The 21916-nt window shown below is 37.4% G+C and overlaps 1 protein-coding gene across 11 annotated transcripts in view; it reads right to left on the bottom strand.

Moving 5' to 3' along the window:
- The window catches only part of ATE1 (arginyltransferase 1), a 156687-nt gene that overhangs the window by 35020 nt on the left and 99751 nt on the right, over positions 1-21916 (bottom strand). For all 11 annotated transcript variants that reach the window (XM_067709196.1, XM_067709201.1, XM_067709200.1 and 8 more), the window contains one exon: positions 3368-3488. In XM_067709196.1, coding sequence (XP_067565297.1) covers positions 3368-3488 — 121 coding nt within the window. The remainder of the gene's footprint in view (positions 1-3367; positions 3489-21916) is intronic.

The following is a 21916-nucleotide window of genomic DNA, read 5'->3' as shown; positions in this document are numbered from 1 at the left end:
TGAGGAACTTTTGAAATCCTTTATTTAGAGTAGGCAGAGGTCCTGAATTGAAAAACAAAAGACCTATTTATGAACAAAAGAATTTCTTTAAAATTTTCCGAATTACTTTAGTTTGCCAGCCCCTCCCCCCATGGTACCGTACAGCAGTAAAAACAATAGGTTTTTATTGTGAGGCAGACTTTTTAGCTGAGCAAACCACCATAGAACCCGAATCCCCAAAATATGTGGGGCTGCGGGGGATGGGTTGAGGGCAGGGAAGAATAGGATTTCCAGACGTTCTCAGCAATTCAGGACAGGGGGAAAATGTAATTTTTCCTGCAAGGGCCACTGATGCACCTTGTAACCAAAGTCTGTTTTACCGACACCCATGGTGATCAGCTGTGCCTTTTGCAGAGAAATTTAACTACTGAACAGCTGAAAGGAGAAACAAGATTTAGTGAAAAAAGCACCATGCCGACTAACAATATTGCCCATATTAAGCTCTGTATTTTCTAAGTCAGAGTTTGGGTCAAGTAAGAGTAAAACTGGCCCCAGAGAAGAGAGCAGTTTCTCACAGATTGCCATTTGAAACTCAAATGACCATGTTTCACAGCATGCTCAATGCATTCCAGCATGTAACTGCATTTTAATTTCCTAAAACCACAGGATGTAAGTGTGATTTCAAATAGTTTCTGGACTGTGATATTCAATACTGATAAAACTGTATGGTGTCCTCCTCGAAGTTCCAACGATCCAGCATATGGAAAAGGACCTTCATTTTCTTGGAAGCACTATTATCAAAGAAATTAACTCCTCTGGCTTTTGTAAGTGAATCCTAAACAATGAATATTAAGAGCTAAAGCTACTGTCATAAGAAATGGAACTTAGATTACAGGAAATGAACAGGCTGTATATTCCTCACTCACCAGGGTGTTGTACATCCTGGACAAAACCTGCAGGTATGAGACTAAATTTTCTTTGCCATGAAATGCTCATTAGTGCTTACTTTGGAAAATGAATTCAAAATGTATTAACATGAATGAATCTTTACTTGAATGTCCATTTAGTACATGGAAATCATGCAGTCACCTTTTCAACTTTATAAAACAGGGAGAGCCTGTGACTTTTATTATTTTTTTTTCCTGTGACTGTTTTAATCTCCAAGTATACGCAAGAAGAGAAGCAGATCTATTTTAAAGAAAATAGATCAAGAGGGAAAAAGGGAAGGTGAAATTGTGTCATAAGTTTGGGAGTCGGAACCAATTTGAGATCATATTATTATTCAGTTGGAAGGAACTTATAAAGACAAATTTTTACATGTGAACATCAAACAATGTACTAAGATGTTCAACAATTTTCACCACAGGGACTGGCTCTGACCTGACCTTGAGAAAAGATAAAGGGAAAAATTCTTTTGAGAGGATAGAGTGGTTAAGTACAGTTGACCTTGAACAACACGGGTGAACTGCATTAAGTCCACTTACATTCGGATTTTTTCAATAGGAAATACTACAGCACTACACGATCCAGGGTTGGTTGAATCTGAGGCTGCAGGTACAAAGGGCCAACTCTAAGTCAACTATACATGGATTTTCAGTGGAGGGTTGGCGCCTAACCCCCAAGTTGTTCAAGGGTCAACCGTATATGCTTTCCTCTAAAATACTATTGCCTTTTGAGCCTGACTCCAAAACTAACTGACAAATTCAATACGTCTGTTTTTAAGCAACAAATCTATTTAATTAATGAGGTAGAGCTTAGAATGAAACTCTGAGCAGTAATTTAAGGTACAGGAATGCAAAGCTTTGGCTGCTCTACGAAACCCAAATATCTAGAAAACCTGGAGCTAACCTCGAGGTGCCTGGCACGTGGGCCCCTATGGCCACTCTTCATCAGATTCTAAGGTATCATCATGTGTAAGAAGTGCCCACTCTTGATTTCATAACAGCCTTTCCAGGAGATAACAAAATACAAAGGTACATGAACCAATTTTTTAATGAAAGAAAACCTGATTTGTGGAAAAAAAAAATGCACATCTTAGAACAGAAGAAATAACTGCATTTCTTTCCTCGTCCTCTTTGTCTTCCTATTTGATTTGTCCATTTACTTTCTTCCTTTCCCCTGACCTTTCCATTCCTCTTTCCTTCTTTTTCCTAAAGTTAGCCTAAACCACAGGTGGCTAGTAGGAAAATGTTTGTGTTCTTAAGAATTTATGCATTGGGCATCTCCTTTGGTGGGCTGTGAAGATAGAAAGGTCAAAAAGCATCCACGGAAACACCCAGGAACTTCAGCCTGGGGGAAGACATGCAGTATAACTTCATGCAACTCATCACAGGGCAGGAGAGCATTAGGACTTGCGCCTGACGAGGAAAGCCACAGCGAACACGGTGAGGGTGGGGAGGGCCGTGCAGAGGAGAACTGCTATAAACGGTGAGTGGTACTCAGATGACAGGGAGGGCAACAGATCTGCATGCTTCCTAGGAGAGAGGGATCAGGGCACATAAAGGCAAATGCAGAAGAAACCTGTGGCATACATGGGATGCAGCACCCTAACCTGCCGAACAATCACCAACACTACAATGAGAGGGGGCTATTCTCCACGTGTTTGTTTTATTTTAATCCTCATTATAGCTCAATATGAAAGGTCTTATTATTATCTCTATTTTGAAGGCCAGGAACCTGAGGTCAGAGAGATTATTAAACTGCCGAAGGGGACCCAGTTTACCAGCTGATGATGGAGTCAGGGTCTGAATGCAGGAAGTCTGGCTCCAGGGCTATACTTTTAGTGTCTGTACCTGCTACCAGTGCACAGTATCCAAAGGAGAATAATAAGAGATAAAATATGGCTGGGGCTATTCTGGGCAGGAGATAGAAGAAAGGACAGAAAAGAAGAAGCACCAGGGATGCAAGAAGTCAAGGAAGTATCACCACAAAACCCATCACAGCCGGCTGGCCCTCGCGAAACCATTCCACAACTTTATCTGGTCCAATTGGTCGATACTTCTATCTTCTTTACGTTGGCTAAATGATCCAGTGAACAATTTTTATGCACTGTGATAGTTGTAAAAGTAATGGAGAACGGTGTGAGCCCTCAAAGCATGCGAAAACTAACCCAATGGAAGAAGCTGTGTCAGTAAGTAGCACGAGCACATGAGGCTTCAGCATTTATTTGCAAAACCATGACTGTGAGTGTTGTGTGCGTGAGTGTTGTGTGTGTATGCACACGCAGCGTCTCCTTCTATCCGACAAACACACGCATGTCCGTGCGCAGGTACTCACGCACACTCCACAATATATAAAAAGCTACCAGACCCTGTTAAGGGTCACAACCACGCAAGCGGATTCTGAAACAAAGCCAATGATTTCCGGCCAAGCTCTGCTCCAAACATACCTGCTTCTGGGTCCTGGTTGAAACGGCAGTACTTGGAGTTCTCAAGTGAAGGCAGGCACTGCTCAATGGGTACCCAAACGTATGTCTCAGGACACAGCAAATCAGACGGTCTATACTGACCCTGAAGAGAAGTGAAGGAAAAAGGCACAGGCATTACTAACACAGTAACTTCCTAGTTACTAGACTCCAGAATTCCAGGAAAAGTTTTAATCACAAAGTTAAATGAAGTCAACCAGAAACAGCTTTACTGTAAATACTAAACAACCCTATTAGTAACTGCTTTCCCAGCTCAAGAATGCGCATTTGACCAAAAGGCTCTCAAACAAATGTATCACCATTTGGGATGCCTGTGCTCATTTGGAAGATCTGAGTTTCTACTTTCTTTTGGAAGAAATATTCAACATATGATTCTTGCTGAGCTGATTGCTAAGAATACCCAGTTTCAAATTCAAGTTGTCTCTTAAGTGCCAGTTAATAACACAGTGAAATCTCACATTTGACAGCATTATAATTTATATATGAAATAAACACTTTCCAAAATGGAATTTCACTATCCTTAGTCAGAATTTTTTAAATTTGTAAGCTCAGATGATAATAATTCTTTCCGTTCTAATGTACTAAAAAGTACTGTCTGGTCAACATGCTTCCATAAGCAATCTAGGCTGATAAATGTAAAGAAAGAAAAAAAATTTTAAATTACAAAAATTTCAGGGAAATATCTGTGATAATAATCCTCTAAAGTTTCTTCAAACACTCTATTTTAGAAAAAATGATTTATGTATTTATAACCCCATCATGTACCCCAAATATAAAACAAAGACTATACAACAGATACCGAAGAAAAAAATCATTCACCTAAGGGTAATCTGGTAGCCAATTAACAGAGGATAGTGCAAATTATGTGAAATCACTTAGTGAAAATTTTTAGACATATCAGTTAATTAAAATTCCACATTTCTCTAAATTTTAAAATTCAAAATTCATCATAGAGGTTAAATCTAAACATTAGTTTTCAATTTTTTTAACCTACAACCCATAGTAAGAAATACATTTTGCATTACAACCTAGTAAACCTATATGCAAATATAAAACTAGAAACAAATCTTTTACTATAGAATGCTTACCCATGTTATGTAATCCTTTCTTTTCTACTCTACTTCATTTTTTTTAAAATGATGCTCTTGGACTATTTAACACCAAAAGTGCTTTCATAAATAGCAAATGGGTCACAAGCTCAGAGACTGAAAAACACTATCTAGTGCAAACCCCATGACAACGAATACTGCTGCTTAAGGGCTTAGCACTGTTACACGGCTTTATATCAGAAAGGTGCTCTATAACCAGCCTACCATGTGTGAGCAACTGGTAAAGCATCACTTAGGTTTAAAATGAACACCACACCCTCCCAGCATTCAAAACATTCAGAAATCTGTAAGCTAATGGAGAGACTGTACATAAAACACATGAAAACAAATCAATTCCTTTCAAGAGGTTGGCAGAAGAGTTCAAGGAGGATATGGAGTTTTAACGGGAACAGATTCACTGGCTAAGTCTGGGGCAGGCTGAAAAGGAATGAGAACAATCTAGAGGAAGACTACAGCATAAACAAAGATGCAGAGTTGGGCCTAGTACAAGATAACTCTGGGGAACATGAAATAGCAGAGCACTGCAGAAATGAAAAGGTAGGTTGGGGATCAGCTTCAGATATCATGTTTTGGACTTTATTCTAGATGAAAGGCTTGCTGCCTGAGACAGAAGGCATGAAAGTATGAAGACCAGAACTCAGGTCTCTGACTCTGATCTTCCTGCAGTGTTCACGGCATTGCTGATGCCTTACTGTCCTAGAGCAATAAAGGTCACCTAGAAGGGGCAGGTCTAGGTGGGCCACACACTCATCTAATATTAAAATTTGAAGCACGGGGTTATTTAGAAATGAATTAATAATTTACTTAGGAGGTGTAATAAAGCCAGTTATTCCACTGATATCTACCTTCTCAAAAGCAATGTCATTCTCTCCAATAATTCAGGAAGTATTTTATTGGGAAAAGAGACAGTATGATGCGGTGCTGTCTACATTAACAAATCTGAACACTAGATAGCAGTCTAAAGCAGTGGTTCTAAATCTTTTTTTTTTTTTTTTTTCCTTTTTGGTTATGGACTATTTTGAGAATCTAATGGGGGTGGCGGAAGCTAAATATACAAGCTGAAGAAATAAAACTTCTAGGGGAAAAAAAAGGAGTAAATTTTCTTGACATTGGAGTATACAAAGATTTCTTAGAACACAAAAAGCATTAACCATAAAAGAAAAAATTGATGAATTGGACTTCATCAAAATTACACTGTCTTCAAAAACTTACTAAGAAAATAAATAGGCAAGCCAAAGATTGGGGAAAATATTAAGAAAACCTGTTGTATTAGACAACATATTTGTATCCAAAACATATGAAGAATTTAACAACTCAATAATAAGAACAATCCAAATTTTTTAGAAGGCAAAAGACTTAAAAATTTTGCCAAAGATATACGAATACCTAAGAAACCCAACATCAGTTACCAGAAATGCAACTTAAAACTATAATAGGATACCACTGAATACCCACTAGAATGGCTAAAATTTAGAAGACGAATAAACATGTTTTGGCAAGGATCTGGACCATCTAGAACTTGTGTTGGTTTAAAATGGCATAACCATTTGTGATAAATATTCTTGTATACACATCATTTGTGCATATATCTAGGGTAAACTCGTTGGATTGGAATTGCTGGGTATAAGGGTTTTAAGTTTTATAGCACAAAACTGTTTTCCACTGAAGTTGGGGCGTTTTATATTTCCATCGGCAATGTTATGTATGCAAGTGCTACTTTCCCCACATTCTTATCGACAGTGTACTATCAAAACTTTCCACCTCTGCCAATCTGAGAAATGGCATTTCATTGTGGTTTTAATTTGCACTATGTATCTTTCCATATGTTTAAAGAAATTTGCATTTTTTTTTCTATAAAGTTGGCCCATTTTGTTGTTAGATTTATGGTCCTGGTAATTGAAAAATGCTTTATATATTAAGGAAATTAACCCTTAGTTTGTAAAGTATGTTGTACTTTCCTAGTTTGTCTGTCTTTCGACTGTGTGTGCCATGCTCTTTTACCATGTAGAAATCTGGTAAATGGTCAAATTTATCATTTTTTAAAATGGCATCTGGGCTTTGTAATATAACTAAAAAGGTCACTTTCACTCCAAGATTATAAAAACATTTTCATGGTTTTTTTCTAGTACTTTTATGGTTTCACAATTTTGCATTTACATTTATGCTCCATCTGGAATTTATTCTGGTGTAAGGTAGAAGAAAAGGATCCAACCTAATTTCTTTCAGATGTTTACCAAGTGGCCGCAACATCATTTTTTAAACAATTATCATTTTCCCCACTGATTTAAAATTTAAAATGTCTTTTTGATAACTTACTAAATTTCCAAATATATTTAGATCTCTTTCTGGACTTTCTATTTATTCTGTTACTCTTCTGTCTGTGTAATCATGTACCAGTGCCATATAGGTTTAAATAGTAAAGCTTTATATTATATTTTAATATAATATCTGGTAGAGCTAAACCCCCCTTATTGCTCTTCATCTGCAGAATTTTCTGGTTCTTCTTGCTTAATTATTCTATGATTCTGCATTTAATACAAAAAGATTACCAATATGAATAAGGAAACTAATAAAAATGGATGGTGTATCTTGTCTATTGTGATGGCAGCATATAAAAGAAGAGAATCCCAAGAATGTCTAGTAAAAGGGAAACATATCATCTTAAGTTAAAAAAAAAACAAGAAAAAACAAAATAAAACCCAAAACGTATAAACGACATCATTTTCTAATTTAAGATAGAACTAAATGCTGACTGGCTAAGAGGCACAGACCAAATTTTGGGGAGGAGGGGGGAAATCAGCCATCAACTATGAGTCTCTTAAGATAAAAACAGATACATTCCATGCAGACATTCTGATTCATTAGCAGCCACCTGAATCCAGGGCCTGGATTTAACAATGATGCTGACAATAAAAAATACTCAGTCAATGAACATTAAATGACTCCTCACTATGCGACAGGCACTAGGTGCTGGGAAAAAAAGATGAACAAATGCACGTCTCTAGATAATTCAGAGTCTACTGGGAGTGACTGGCCTGGAGAAAGATAAAGCACACATAAGAATATATTAAGTGTGATCATGCACAACTGTCCAAAGTTCCTAAATTTTCACAATGTTCTTTTAAGGCGGTACTTAATATTTTACTGTTAACTCTTTAAATACTCAGGTTATCTCACTGAAAAACCATACATGTACACATTTTAACTTCTGATCATCCAAAATCAAATTTCAGATTAGGTTAAAACATTATTTTTCTCCTCAGTACAGGCTTATTTCAGTGCTTTAAATATTGTCTCAAGCCATCAAAGAATGCAAAGAGTTTTATGAAATAAACCACTTTGAAATGTTACGCTTTCTAAGCTTAGCTGGTAGAGAGTTAAGTGACCGAACTACCTGCAGTTCAATTTAAAGTTGCCATCACACAAATGAAAAATGCAGAGGCTTGAAAGCTGCCCTGCCTTTCCAGCTAAGAAAATGAGAAAGGTCTGTGTTAAGAATGTAATTACTTAAGGATTTGGACATACTTTCCCATGGTCAGAAGGAAAAATATTTAATCAACCTCTAAGTACATTCATTCATGCTGGAACAATGAGGTAAAAGCAGATTAATTCTCTCCTAGGGTGCTGACTTTTTGTAAATAAGAAGAAATCGGAGTTACCACAGATTTCTAAAGTATTCAAAATTTTGAAAATGTGATTGGTCTGACAGGGCTTATCTTACAATTGTTCAGAACTTTCTTTCAATTTGATCTACATGTTAGAAGATGAACTCTAGATTCCCCCCACGCTGTCCCCAAGAAGCCCACTCAAGAAGGATGGCACCAGAGGGAAGTTTTACCAAGCAAGGACACCTATTTCAAGAGGGGAGGCCACAGGAGAGGACAATGTAGTTCAAGACAAGATGCCTGGAAAAGGTACAAGCTGTCTTCTAAAAAGCCTAAATGTAGAGGAGGAAATGCATGTGCTTCATCATTAATTAAACACTTCTGGTGAGGTGTAACTACCCAAGTCAAAGTCCTCAAAGAGAAGTAAGTTCAGCAAACTCTGTGATCTATAACTTCACCACCTGTTGTAACTTCTGGAGCTGTTTACAAACTGGCACTGTTTTAGAAGTGGAAAACAAAGTGCCTCTATATTTTGAGCTGCCATACAAGAGTGAATATTCTACTCAGAGTACAACTGTAGTATTCAATGATTTTATTTTCTTTAAAGAAGACTACTTAGACTACTTGTAAAACACAAATTATACTACACCTCCCCCACGGGGAAAAGAAGAAAAAATTAAAATAGAGTCATAATATTTCAATCAACTTTACTAGGCTGTCACAGATTAAAATTTGAGGAAATGCAGAAGTTAAATCTAAAACACTAGGGGGAAAAAAACCTAGCTAAATACATGTCCTGATTCATTTCTATTAAAAATAAGTGCTTCTTCTGGAAGAGGAGAGCATACAATTTTGGTTTTTGGTCAATGGAATGAATTGGCATTCTTTTCACTTCCATGCTCTAGACCATAATTTGAAGAACATCTTATGCTGATCTAATTTTCTACACTTCTAAAGAATCACAAAATAAATTATATGTAGAATAGCTCAGTTTAGCAAAATATAAGAATTTTGGCCTAAAAATTACATTCATTTGATAGCCAGAGGTTAAAAACACCTCACTGTCACATCTTACTGAATAACAGGGAACACAGGTAGCCAAAGAGCATATAAAAGGGTATCTAGAAAAATGTGATTTCACAGTCATTAACAATTTCAGCAGAGATATTTTAAAACAGATTAACACCCTTTACTTCTAATGAAAACACAGCCAACAACACGAGGAGACTTTCCCTCAGTTAAGGTATAACTAGTTAGAAATCTAAATTTTCCAAGGCAAAGGCGGTATTAACTAGTTGAAAGAGGAGCAAAAAAATGGTTCCAGTGGGCTTCCCTGGTGGCGCAGTGGTTGAGAGTCCGCCTGCCGATGCAGGGGACACGGGTTTGCGCCCGGGTCCAGGAAGATCCCACATGCCGCGGAGCGGCTGGGCCTGTGAGCCATGGCCGCTGAGCCTGCGCGTCCGGAGCCTGTGCTCCGCAATGGGAGAGGCCACAACAGTGAGAGGCCCGCGTACCGCAAAAAAAAAAAAAAAAAAAAAATGAAAAGGTTCTATCAAGCCCTGACAATCCATTTTTTTGCAACATTTTTATTGATACGTAATTCACATACCATAAAATCTACCCTTTCAAAGTGTAGTTTTTAGGGTATTTGTAAGGTTGTGTAATCACGACCACTATCTAATTCCATAACATTTTCATCATCCCAAAACGAAACCCTGTTCCCACTGGCAGTGGCAGTGGCAGTGGCTCGCCATTCCCTCTTCCTGAAAGCCCCAGCAACCACTAAATCTACGGACAATCCATTAAAACGGAGTATTCGTCTGCATTCCCATCCTCCCTGTTCGAGGCAGAGCACAGGCCAAACCCAAGTCACAGCCTAGGGAGCCCTAAGCGACGTGGCGCTCGTTACCTTTCCAGCCTGTCTTCTACCATCTTCCTCCTCTACCATTCCGCCTTGGCCACACAGGCTCCACACAGGTTCCTGCTGGTCCTGGAACACTTCAGGCCTGCTCCCACCTCACGGCTTCTCACTGACTGTTCTCTCTTCTGGTCTTACGGATATTCCCGTGGCTAATTCTGTCATCCACTTTAAGGTTTTGCTCAGCTGTCACCTGCTCAATGAAACCCACCTATCTCCCCTACTGTCTTTCTTCCGTAGGACTTCTAACATCCTTGTTAACTTTCTTTACTGTATCTATAGAAAACTCCTAGCTAAAATGACGCGGCAGGGATTTCAGTCTGATTTGTTCCCTGATGTATATCCCCAAACCTGCTCCAAGTAACAGCTGGATGAACAATGAATCCAGTACACGCCGCCCGTCCCGTTCCTCCTCCTTTCTCTAAACACAGTAGATATTACTTTAACACACTCTTGTTTTGCACATTAACACGGTACACACGAACCAATCAACATTTGCCGAATTTGTATTTATGATGCACCTCCACTATATTTTCACTAAGACTAGTTCTCAACCCTTGGGAAAGGATTAAAAGTATAAGAACATTATCATCACAGAATCTATAAGAGTTACTGAAATTAAAAAGGAGTTCTCATACTCAAGAAGGTTAGAAACTACTAGTTCAAGTCAATTTGGCTTTTTTCCCCCCAAAGCTGAAAATATTTCTTCCCTTCTTTCACCGGCATACACTTTCCTTTAAAGAAAAGTATAGCTTTTCACATTAAGCTTCATTTTAAGAAAAGGAAGAGAAAATGTGACTTGGGAAAAGGCCTCTTCAAAAAAAAAAAAAAAAAAAAAGGCCTCTTTGTTCAAGAGTTCAGCCATATCACTTTGGTTGGTAATGACAATAACAATGAGTTCTTCCTGTGTTTGTTAAGAACACAGCCCTCGGGCTTCCCTGGTGGCGCAGTGGTTGAGAGTCCGCCTGCCGATGCAGGGGACGCGGGTTCGTGCCCCGGTCCGGGAGGATCCCACATGCCGCGGAGCGGCTGGGCCCGTGAGCCATGGCCACTGAGCCTGCGCGTCCGGAGCCTGTGCTCCCCAACGGGAGAGGCCACAACAGTGAGAGGCCCGCATACCGCAAAAAAAAAAAAAAAAAAAAGAACACAGCCCTCATAATGATTTTGCATATCATCCAAGTTAAATCTTATAATGACATAAAAAGGTAATGAAGATAGACATTATTTCTATTGCACAGATAAAACATAAGATCATTAAATGGTAGCGGTGAACTCAGAGCTAGGTTCCTGATTTCCATTCTCTTTCTATACCTAGATTAAAAAATATTCACAATTCTTTAAAGTATTTTCAAAATAACTTCAAAAAATCTTAACAATCACAACAGTTCAATATGCACAGGGACTCCGCTCAGCATGGAGGATGATGAGATGAAACGAGCCCAGGGAGGCACTCACCGTCGGCTAGGGGAAGGGAGGCAGTTGTGCTCCAGTGACTTTCGCAGCCAGTGGTAAATGCAGGCTGGTGGGTACAAGATGCTAAGGAAGCACAAGACGCTGCAACAGAAGCCCGGCGTGGGCCACAACTCTGAAAAGGGCACCAAGGACCACAAGCAAGGTGTTGGTAGAACACAAAGGTGAAACAACTAGCTTTCTCTGGAGATTCCTCAGAAGTCCTCTGCAGTGTGTCTAAAATTCTGAGTAGCACCATGTTTGGAAAGAAAAATCAGGCACTTACCAACAGCAAATGTAGGCAGACCCAAGCCCTGCAGAGACCATGTCTCCCCACTGAGTTCCCAAATACATGTCTGCCAGAACTTCGCCCAACGGGAAATGAAATGAGAAACAACTGTTTCAGCTCTACAGACAGTATGTGGTCCTTGTCTATGGTTTGGGAAGCTTCAAAAATAAATGTATTTTTTGCTTTACATTCAAAATGTTAACATTAGTTTAGTCATAAAGAGTAACTCCATCTTCTCTCTGAACAAATGCCAATTTCCATAAATTCAAATTTATTACCAGTAGGTATCTTTCTTTTTACTACAGAATGATGTGTTCAAAGTAACTTTCAAGTCCATGAATGGATCCTACTGTAACCTGGCATTATCTGGAGAAATATTATGAAACACATGGTTTTAAAATTATATTCTGGTTTCTTTTATCTCATCCTATCTAGATTCTTATAGAAGTACTCCTTACAATGGAATGCACAACTGATCAAAAATAAAAGAAAAACTTATTATTTACATTATAATGAAAAATACCCTGTAACAATCCTGAAGAAAGCAATGAAATTACTAAACACCCCTTTTAAAACAAATTCCCCGTGTTAACAGGTCCACTTTTTGATTACAGTAAATCCAGAAATACATGACTTTAGTTTCTAAAGGGCTTTATTATCTTTCAAAAAGCTTTTTTTTAAGGGGGACCTTGAAAAGACATATGTGAACCCCAATGCATTCAGGACTACATATGACACAGAAAAATCTCTTTGAATATTACATTTGTCTTTGTATGAGTTTAAAAAACATGCAGATGAGAAGTTATTTCTTTCATTAAAGTTAAAGGATTTGAGACTGTTATTTTTCTTAGAAAAAATCAGAATAGTAAAGAAATGCTTTCATATGACATTCACCCAAGTTAGCATTCTCGGCTTTTAATTGGAAACATCTGGGGATGGGCTTGGCAGATTGCAATAAAATTGAAGTTACCAATTCTCACCCTGCCATTTTGAGGGTATTCTGTTTTTACAGTTTTCAAATTAAAACCAAACGGACTTTCCTTTGAACTCTGGTCCTGAAGCAAAGATCTTTATGAGATTTCACTCTCAAGAATACTTATAAATATTTTGAAAAATAGGAAGGATTTCATGAGTACTTGAGGATAAACCAGCAGAGTTTGTTTTAAAAGTTCAAGTTAAATTAAAATGTAAGAACACTGGAAAGACAATATTATTTAAATACACACACACACACACACACACACAGTGAACACCAACAGCACTGAACAAAAAAAGAAAGAAAGATTAACTAGACATTTAAGTCTTTTATCAGGTAAAGTTGTTATCAGTATCCCATTTTTCCACAATAAACCTATTGATTTTACTAAAACCAATAGCTTAAAGAGAGGTTCTAGCACTACATAAACAAAAATAGTTCAAAATAATCCATTAGAGTGGGCTGTACCTGCAAAGAAAGCGAGTAAGAATAGAGCTTATTAAATCCAGTCTTTTCCCTGAAAGACAACACCAATGGAATCCCATCCACAAAGTACTGCAGCAGACCCCTTGCTCCCTGATTTCGTTATATAAACAGAGATTGACTTTATCAGTCCCCAGGAGAGTGCTTGAGAAGGAACTCGAGCTGCTCTGTTTTCAGAAACTGTGTTTGGATTGTGCCATGCTCAGTTGGTGAGGTGAGCTGAGACCAGTGAAGACAAAGGGCCTAAACATCTGAGTCCATTTGTGTTCCCCAAATTCTGAAAGCCCACAGATGTACTCCATGTGCTGCCAGGCCAAGCTTGGAAAATTTAAAAATACATATTTTTTCCACTGACAAACAGAAAGTGATGGTATTCTGTGTTTCTTTAATTAAAATCCAAGAGTTCACAAAGGCTCCAGGACTTATTTTAAATCTTCCTTAAGACTGGGCTATTTATTTTACTATTAGCAAATAATAGAGAATAAAGATTCTAATTCAGTTTTAATCACAAGCTTTGCTTTTATTTTGGAAACCCTGGGTTAATCTTTTTTTCTTCTAGAAAATACAAAGAAAGCTTGTGAAGAAAAGATTCAGGGAGTCAACTTACAGCACAAATTTAATTTCAAACCGAAGGGTCACAAGTTGAAAAGGATAAAGGGAAAAAAAAAAAAAGATAGAATGCAAGATGAAGACAAAGACAATAATGTAAGGGAAAAATAAAAAAGTAAAACACAAACAAAGCTTCTTTAATATCTGTTAAAGATTAAATATTCACATGAATATTCATGTAGACGTATATGTATGTCATATTAAACTTGGCCTTCACCATATTGGTAAGAAGAATCAACTTGGGTGTTTGCTTTTTTAGGCTATTGCTTGGAAAACAGCACTTAGAATCACTGGTTCTGCCACTATCGAAGGTGAAATCATCCTTACCTGGACAACAGTGAGAAGGGCTGATTTCAAGTTCTCCCTCTTGAAGCTACCCTCCTACTGACACCAGGGAGAAATGACTCTGTAAATTCTCTGTTTTCAAAATGCTTTACTGGCTCGCCAAATCTACAGTAAAGTAGATGGCCCTTTTTAAAGCAAAAAAAATTTCACAGACCTTTATAAGATAATGTAATATTAGTTTCACTTGGTGAGAAATTACACAAGATAAAAACCCACTACAAATTCACTAATGCTTCTAAATGAGTTTGGATGTTACTAATCACAACAGAACCTGTATGTTTGCAGAATGATGGCAGCATACTCACAGGTTTATTAGTCTGTATCCACATTGTGCACATGGATTCACAGACTTCTTGTGAAAGCTCCCTGGTTTAGAGACATCAAGTATCTTGAGCATTAAGGCACAAGGCCCGCTGTCAGTCTACTCTCTTACCCCTGCATCCTCACCCTGGGCACTCACATTGAGGCACAGGCCGTCCTACCTGGGGTGACTTCCAATTTGGTCTAAATGACTACTGCATATTTGAAACCGAAACTAAATGCTTCCTTAGCAAGCTTTCCTTGGACTCTGCTTGACCTCACCACCAACTGAGCTCTCATTCCTGCAGCTAGCAGGTAATTATGAAATGCCAACCATGCCAGGCTGCATGCTAAGGTCCAGGGCATGCCATGGTGAACGGTAACATGGCCACTTTCAGTTCTCAGGGACCTTTTAGTCTAGAAGGGGAGATGAATTTAAGGAAATAATCATACGGAAACATAATTACAAAGTATGGTAAATACTATGAAAAAAAGCACATCAGATAGTATAACAGGGAAATCTAATCTAGATTGGGAGGGTCAGGGTTGGTGTCTTTTGGGTTTCTAGAGAAATCTATCGTAGAACTTAATACAATCTATTGGAGTTGTCTGTTCACAGGCTGTGCTTCTCATACCCCTCCCTCCTACATAATCCCAACTTGGAGTTTCCCAAGAGCTGGGAATACATCATTTCTTTGCATTTCTTGTGACTTGGTGGAATTCTTTCAATGGACTGAGTTCTCAAAAAATACTTACTGAATGTTTATTGAATTAAACAAAATTGTGTCAACTTATATTCCTTAAAAATAGAGAATCAGATCATTTTAAAACTAGAAGGGCCTCAGATCTCCCTAGTCAGTATCCAGTTTCATTTTCATATTTAAAAGATGGGGCGGCGATGGGGGCTCATTTTAGCAACTTAAGGCCAATTATTAGTAAAGCCAAGATGAGAAGCTCAAACTCCTTATTCTTCTTCTGTTAAAATTCCCAAGCTAAAACCAAACGTAAGTATGAATACCTAAAGTGTGTCAGCAATACCCTATGCACCCCTTTATGAAAATGTGCCTAACTAAACTTATTTAGGGTTTGGACCTTTTAGAAACATATTACTGGCTGTTTCTTTTTTCAACATTCTTTTTTCAGTTGATATGCCCTGAGTCAAACAAACGCTAAAAAACAGTTCACAACAAATCCACAGCTTTAATAAAGTCAGTAAGCTGTCTCTGATTGATCACGTCTCTAACTGGAGCTCTTATTTTTTGCCAGTAAACATTTTTCAATGCCTAAAACCCTTAATCGTAAAAGTCTGTTTAATTACACCCCTGAGGGAAATAAGAAGTTAGCTATAACCTCATATTTATCCCAGGGGTGTGATCTTTGTTAATCATTCCTTTTCTTCTGCCTGATGGAAAATTCATCACAAATGACTTAAATGCTTCAAGTTAAGGATAACCTTTTCCCCCTCAACTGTGTAGCAGTAGGAGTCCTGGTAGAATTTACATCCTATCCCCTTGAATGTCATCAGTATTCCCTGTGTCTCTGCAAGAAAGGGCTTGGTAGAAGGTTAATGTAACAGCTTTGTGCAGTGCCTTCACTTCAGAAAGCCAAAAAGATACCTAATACATTATTTCCTTCCTTTCTAAATGATCAGTTATGTAATTATGAAGGACACAATCACTTTAAACTTAAACATAGCTATTCAAAGGGTGAGCAACTCAAGTCCACTCACAGAATTTTAGATAAATTATTAAGATGAATTTACTATGTTACAAACACAAAATAATCTTGGATGACAACTTGAAAAACCTTACTTCTTCATTCCTTTTAAGACATCCATCCTAAAATCTCATACTGGTCCAAACTCAACGTTGTTAGAACAGAATTTATAGTTACAAAGATACTTAGGATCACAGTAACATGAATGTCTCTGTAAACGTTGTACTTTTAACCATTTTTTAGCCCATTACAAAACCACATATCCACCAAACACAAAAAAATCTTTTTGGTGTAAGGATTTTTAATATTTTTATGCATGGTTTTAAAGTGTTACTTAGGACTTAATTTTTAAACATATGTATTTTAAAAATTTAAATATATGAAAGGAAGTTTTCAATGGCTACACCATTAAAATAAAGTTCTTCAATAATGATATCATCTTTGACTTACACAAAAAATACATCATCTCAAAATTTTAAGGAGCCAATCATTGGGAATTCCCTGGCGGTCCAATGGTTGGGACCCTGCACTTCCAATGCAGGGGGTATGGGTTCAATCCCTGGTCAGGGAACTAGGATCCCACATGCCGCACGACACGGCCAAGAAAATATTAAAAAAAAAAAAAGGAGCCAATCATCACCCTTCCACCCAATAACGGTTTCGAGACATCAAAGTATCATAATTATCTTGTCAGTGTACTACATCATAACTCTCTGGAAATAGTATAAATAAAATTGAAGCTGAAATCTACAACTTCCAGATGTGGGAAAGTATATTTTTTGAGAAGTTACTATTATGCAGAGCCTGAAACTATGCTATCTCTATGGTTTTCAGCCTAAAAGTGTGGAGCACTGAGTATATTTGGAAGCTTCTGATCTGCATGCCATCTGTAGGCTTCTGGTGATGTAGCATCTGAGTGACACAATGTGGTACGTAGCACAAACTCTAGCAATGACTCTTCAGTATCATCATGAGCTCATAGGTCTAAAGATATTTAATGTGCTTCAATCCACTGCAGTTATCCTTTTTGATGCTCAAATTGTTCGTATTTTGGCCAGTGGGATTCAATTTAAGTTGGCTCCAGAGAGCTTCCGACATAACCCTAGTAGTTTATGACAGCTTCCATGCTTGCAGACTTCATTTTATCTTCACGTAGACTGATTAATAAAGGAATTTTAACTATCCTCAATCTTCACTGCTTGTTTCTGAGCAGTGAATTTGAAAATCTATCACTAAATAAATCAAGCCTTCATCCAGTTACCTAACTTCAGTCTTGGGGAACAGTATAATCTATGAGAATCTGAGTCTCCTTCCTGTAACAGCAGGAAGCACTTACCAGATGACTGCGAAGAATCACACAAGACAAAATTAAACGTAAGCTTTCCAAAGCACTTTTAGCAAATACCTAGCTTTAAATGAAGGGCATATAAAAAATATCTAAAAACTAGAATAAATCGAACGCACTGGGTGCAAAAAAAGGAAATTTATTATATTTTCAGATCAAATTTGAATAAAGAACTAAATAAACAAATGTCTAATTTTTTTCTTTCTATAAGTTGAAGTCACCCATTTTTAGCAAAGATTATGTCTATATATAATTGAAGAAATAATTTTAGTATTGTAAGGAGTGGTGATTATCCCCATCTTACAGATAAAGACACTGAGGCTTAGAAAGTCTGTACATATAATAAGTCAGGAAACCAAGCTTTGAACTCAGCTTTTTCATCTTTGGAAGCCTGATCTTAACTCTGCTTTCTCCTGATGAAATGGTAATTAATGTTTAAATTCTACAAGGAAATATATTTATAGGCCAACTTTCAGCAGCATTTCACTAAAGGAATGCATAAATATTTAAATTTTAAATGTCTGCGACCAACTGGAATTATGAAATATGTTTTTAAGGTCCTAATGTTCAGAAGAAATTGTGAAAAAGATTCTACTACTGGGAAAAAGGGGGAACAACTATTCAGTCTCACAGGAGGACCCCACAGATGACTTACTAATTGCAAAGGGAATAAAAACAGCTCTACAGTGGAGAAGTCTGGTAGAGTCCACCTGAACCACACCTACAATGGGACAAACTGACTTCAAGGGACTCCAGATGTGATGTCCTGAGATTGCACAGCATGCCCTGGGTAGTATTCTGACCAAAAATGTCCTACCTGGATAAAATCGTGAAGAAATCACCAGACAAATTCAAATCATGAGACCTTAAACTCTTCAAAAATGTCGAAGCTGTGAGAGCAAAAACAGCGAAGTTATAGTTCTAGATTAAATGATACTTTAAAAACCCATAAAACTAAATGGAATATATAATCATGGATAAGATCTCAGTCTGAGGGAAAATAATAAAAGACATTACTGAGACAACTGGAAAATTTGCATATTGACTATATATTGGGTTGTATTATTGTAGGAATATTAGATTTCTTGTACGTGATAATGGTATCATAGTTAAGTATGAGAATATCCTTGTTCTTAGGAGATCCATGCTGACGTACGATAGATACTTGGGGTGAAATGTCATAATCTCTGAAACTTATGTTCAAATGGTTTAGCAGGAAAAAACACATGCATACATACAATTATATATGCATACATACAAAGAGTTAAAACAAATATGGCAAGATGTAGATAGTTGGTGACTCGAGGTAAAGGTATATGTGTGTTCACTATACTATTCTTTTTCACTATACAACTTTTCTGTAGGTTTGAAATTTTCAAAATTTGGGGAAAAAATCAGATTTAATAAAACACATACTTCTCTCTACCATTCATCTGTGCTCCTATAGTATTCTGCTCCTTTTTTCTAGAAGCTACCATATTCGATCTTGCAGGATAATTTTGTAAATGTTTATCCTGTCCAAGTGCTCCTTGCAGACAGGGTCTATATCTCATTCATCAGCACCAGCAGAGTAACTTACTACAGGTTCTCAAAGGGCCTCATTTACTAGCAGGTCTAGTGAATGCTGGCTGAATTAAATATTTGCTTTTTCCAAGATACCACCATAGTGGTTGACAATAAACGGTTTTTAACAATACTATACGGCACTCACAACAGAGTTACTTCATGACTGATAAACTATACCATATAATCATTTAAACTTAGAACAATGTTTAAACTGTTAAGTATCTGGAAAGTTAAATAAAAAAGAAAGGAAAAGTAAATGAAGTAATCAATCACCATTATGTTTAGTCTGTAAACCACTATGGAATAACTAATGGTTTATTACCTCATATAGTATAAGTTTAAATTTATGTAGGTAAAAATCCATTTTAAAATTTGTATCCCAAGTTAGTAATGTGTATTCTAGAGACATGAGGGCAACTTAATCACTGAACTTCACACAGCAAATTGCTCTGATAGTTGGGTTTCCTGATTGTAGAAGAATGGCTATAATGTGTTGGATGATGAAGATGATACTAATGCTAATTCAGACTGTAGAGGCTGGGCCAGCAGGGAGTAAGTGGAAGGTCAGTGGCACCCCGGAGAGCAGGAGTCAGCAAACCATGGCAATGGGCCGAATTTGGGCTGCTGCTTGTTCACATATGGCCCACAACCTAAGAATGGTTTTTACTTTCTTTAATGGTTGAAAATAAATCAAAAGAAGTGTAATAGCTCATGACATGTGAAAATTATATGACATTCAAATTTCAATGTCCATAAATAAAGTTTTCCTGGCGCCCAGCCACGCCCATTTGTCTGCAAAACTTCTGCGGCTGCGTTCACTACAGCGGCAGACCGCGTGGCCTGAAACTGTGAAGATTTACAATTTGGTCCTTTACAGTATGACTGCCAGGGAGAGAAATTTCAATTTCCAGGAGACAATGAGGACCCATGGGTGTGTTTATCTTGTGATTTTCATGGGGGCTCTACACTTTTGTGAATTTTTCTATATGTGTAGTATGACTCAATAAAAAGGTTTCTTTTAAAAAAAAAAACCTATTATTGTGAATTTCAGGGTGTAAGAAAGATATAACGTCCTCAATGTTTCCAAAATTGCACATGTAAAACATTGATTTTTTTAAAGCCATTGTCAGAACCAGGGTTTGATTTGTGACAGAGTCCAGACTATGGCTGGCCAGAGATGGAAACTACAAAGATCGACCTGAGCAAGTCATTTAGAGAAGGTTCCAGAAAACTAAAAACAGCCCAAGCAAGTAGACAGTAACAGTAGGCCCCAACTTCAGTAACAGACACACAAACATAGATTAGGGTTTAAGAGCAAGATTCCAGGATCTAGGAGGACTGGAAGAGTGAGGCAAATTAATACGGCTTTGAGTTAACACCTAAGTGGCAACTATGGAAGTGTATGAGCACAAAACCACATTCAGTGACTCTCAAATCCTACTAATATGCCAGGATTGAAGGCTTGTATGTAACTATATGGCAATATTTACTCATTAGACCTGTTTAATCACAATTTGAGTATCTTCAAGCAAAGATATATTTACCTATAAAGCAAATTTATAGAATCATTTATAGCAAAGGCATCTTACCCAAAGTGAACAGGACTAGTAGTGGTGGGTTCACTGAAAACGTCCATTACAGTGTGTGTGGGGCGGGGGGGATTCATACAAACATATATCCCTTTAACACTTTAAGGTAAAATATATAACTGCACATTCATTGGCCATTCTTAGATTTAGCACCAAGCCTTTTCTTTGAGGATGCATCACTGTGACTTTAGGTTACTGGTTCTTTAAAGCGCAGGGAGAACATATTCTTAGGAAACTGTAGAATCTTTCCAGATTTTTATGGACTTTTTTTTACCTTAAACGCTTTTATTTATCTCATCCACAACTAATTCAGCAGCAATTTTTTTATGACTCAAGTTTAACGCAAGTAACTAAAGCATCTTTTAGCAGTTTACTTAATATTTAAATAAACTGTCTCATTACCATAACTAGTAAAATTCACATAGAAAACTGATGGAAACAGACATGCATGTATACTAAATTATAGTCTACCAGCCATAATCATTCAGACTGCCAGGGCACTGGGTGAGTTTTATGGAACGAATGGAAGAGCATCAGCAGATAAACTGAACACAGAAGGAACAGATTCAAGGCACTGGGCAAGGAGGAGCCAGAGCCTCAGCTATTAAACCCGGACACAGTGCTGATCCACCACAGCACAGTTAGGGACTTCTTTTGTTCTGGGGGTTGAGGGTGAAAGTTGAAAAGGTGCAGCTGCAGGAAGATTAGGTGACCCTACGTGGGTGCTGAAAGGAAGAAGCGGAATAAAGTCAGGACAGAGCCACTGTTGCACTGTAGATGGCCTAAGAAAATAAAGCTAAAGAAGGAAAAAAAAAATGGCAAAAGACAATTATCTACTTTCATATGCTTTGAGGTATCCCTCATCTTTTCTGTTAAAATGTAGAGAAATAAATTTAAAAAGAGAATTTTTATTTCCCTTATTACAAAGGGGCCAGACATCACTGAGTTACTCAATTTTTCTTATAATCCTCTTGAGAACTTGCAAACTAAGGCTGGGAAGTACTGAAAGAACAAAAGCAACCTTTTAGTACTTCAACTTGAAATTAAAATAGCCACAAGAGACCAGCACTACTGACTCCTAAAAGGTAGGATAAAATGTATCAGCACCTAAATAAATCCAGAAACCTGTAGGAACAGAGAAATAAACTTACATTTCATCAGTTTATAAGAACTAAAGGCAGTCAAGTGAAAAATTAAAATTAGTGTAAAATTAA

Source organism: Pseudorca crassidens, chromosome 16 (assembly GCF_039906515.1).
Source record: "Pseudorca crassidens isolate mPseCra1 chromosome 16, mPseCra1.hap1, whole genome shotgun sequence".
Lineage (NCBI taxonomy): Eukaryota > Metazoa > Chordata > Mammalia > Artiodactyla > Delphinidae > Pseudorca > Pseudorca crassidens.
The sequence above is the reverse complement of the archived record's forward strand: the minus strand, read 5'-3'. Positions and strand labels throughout refer to the sequence as shown.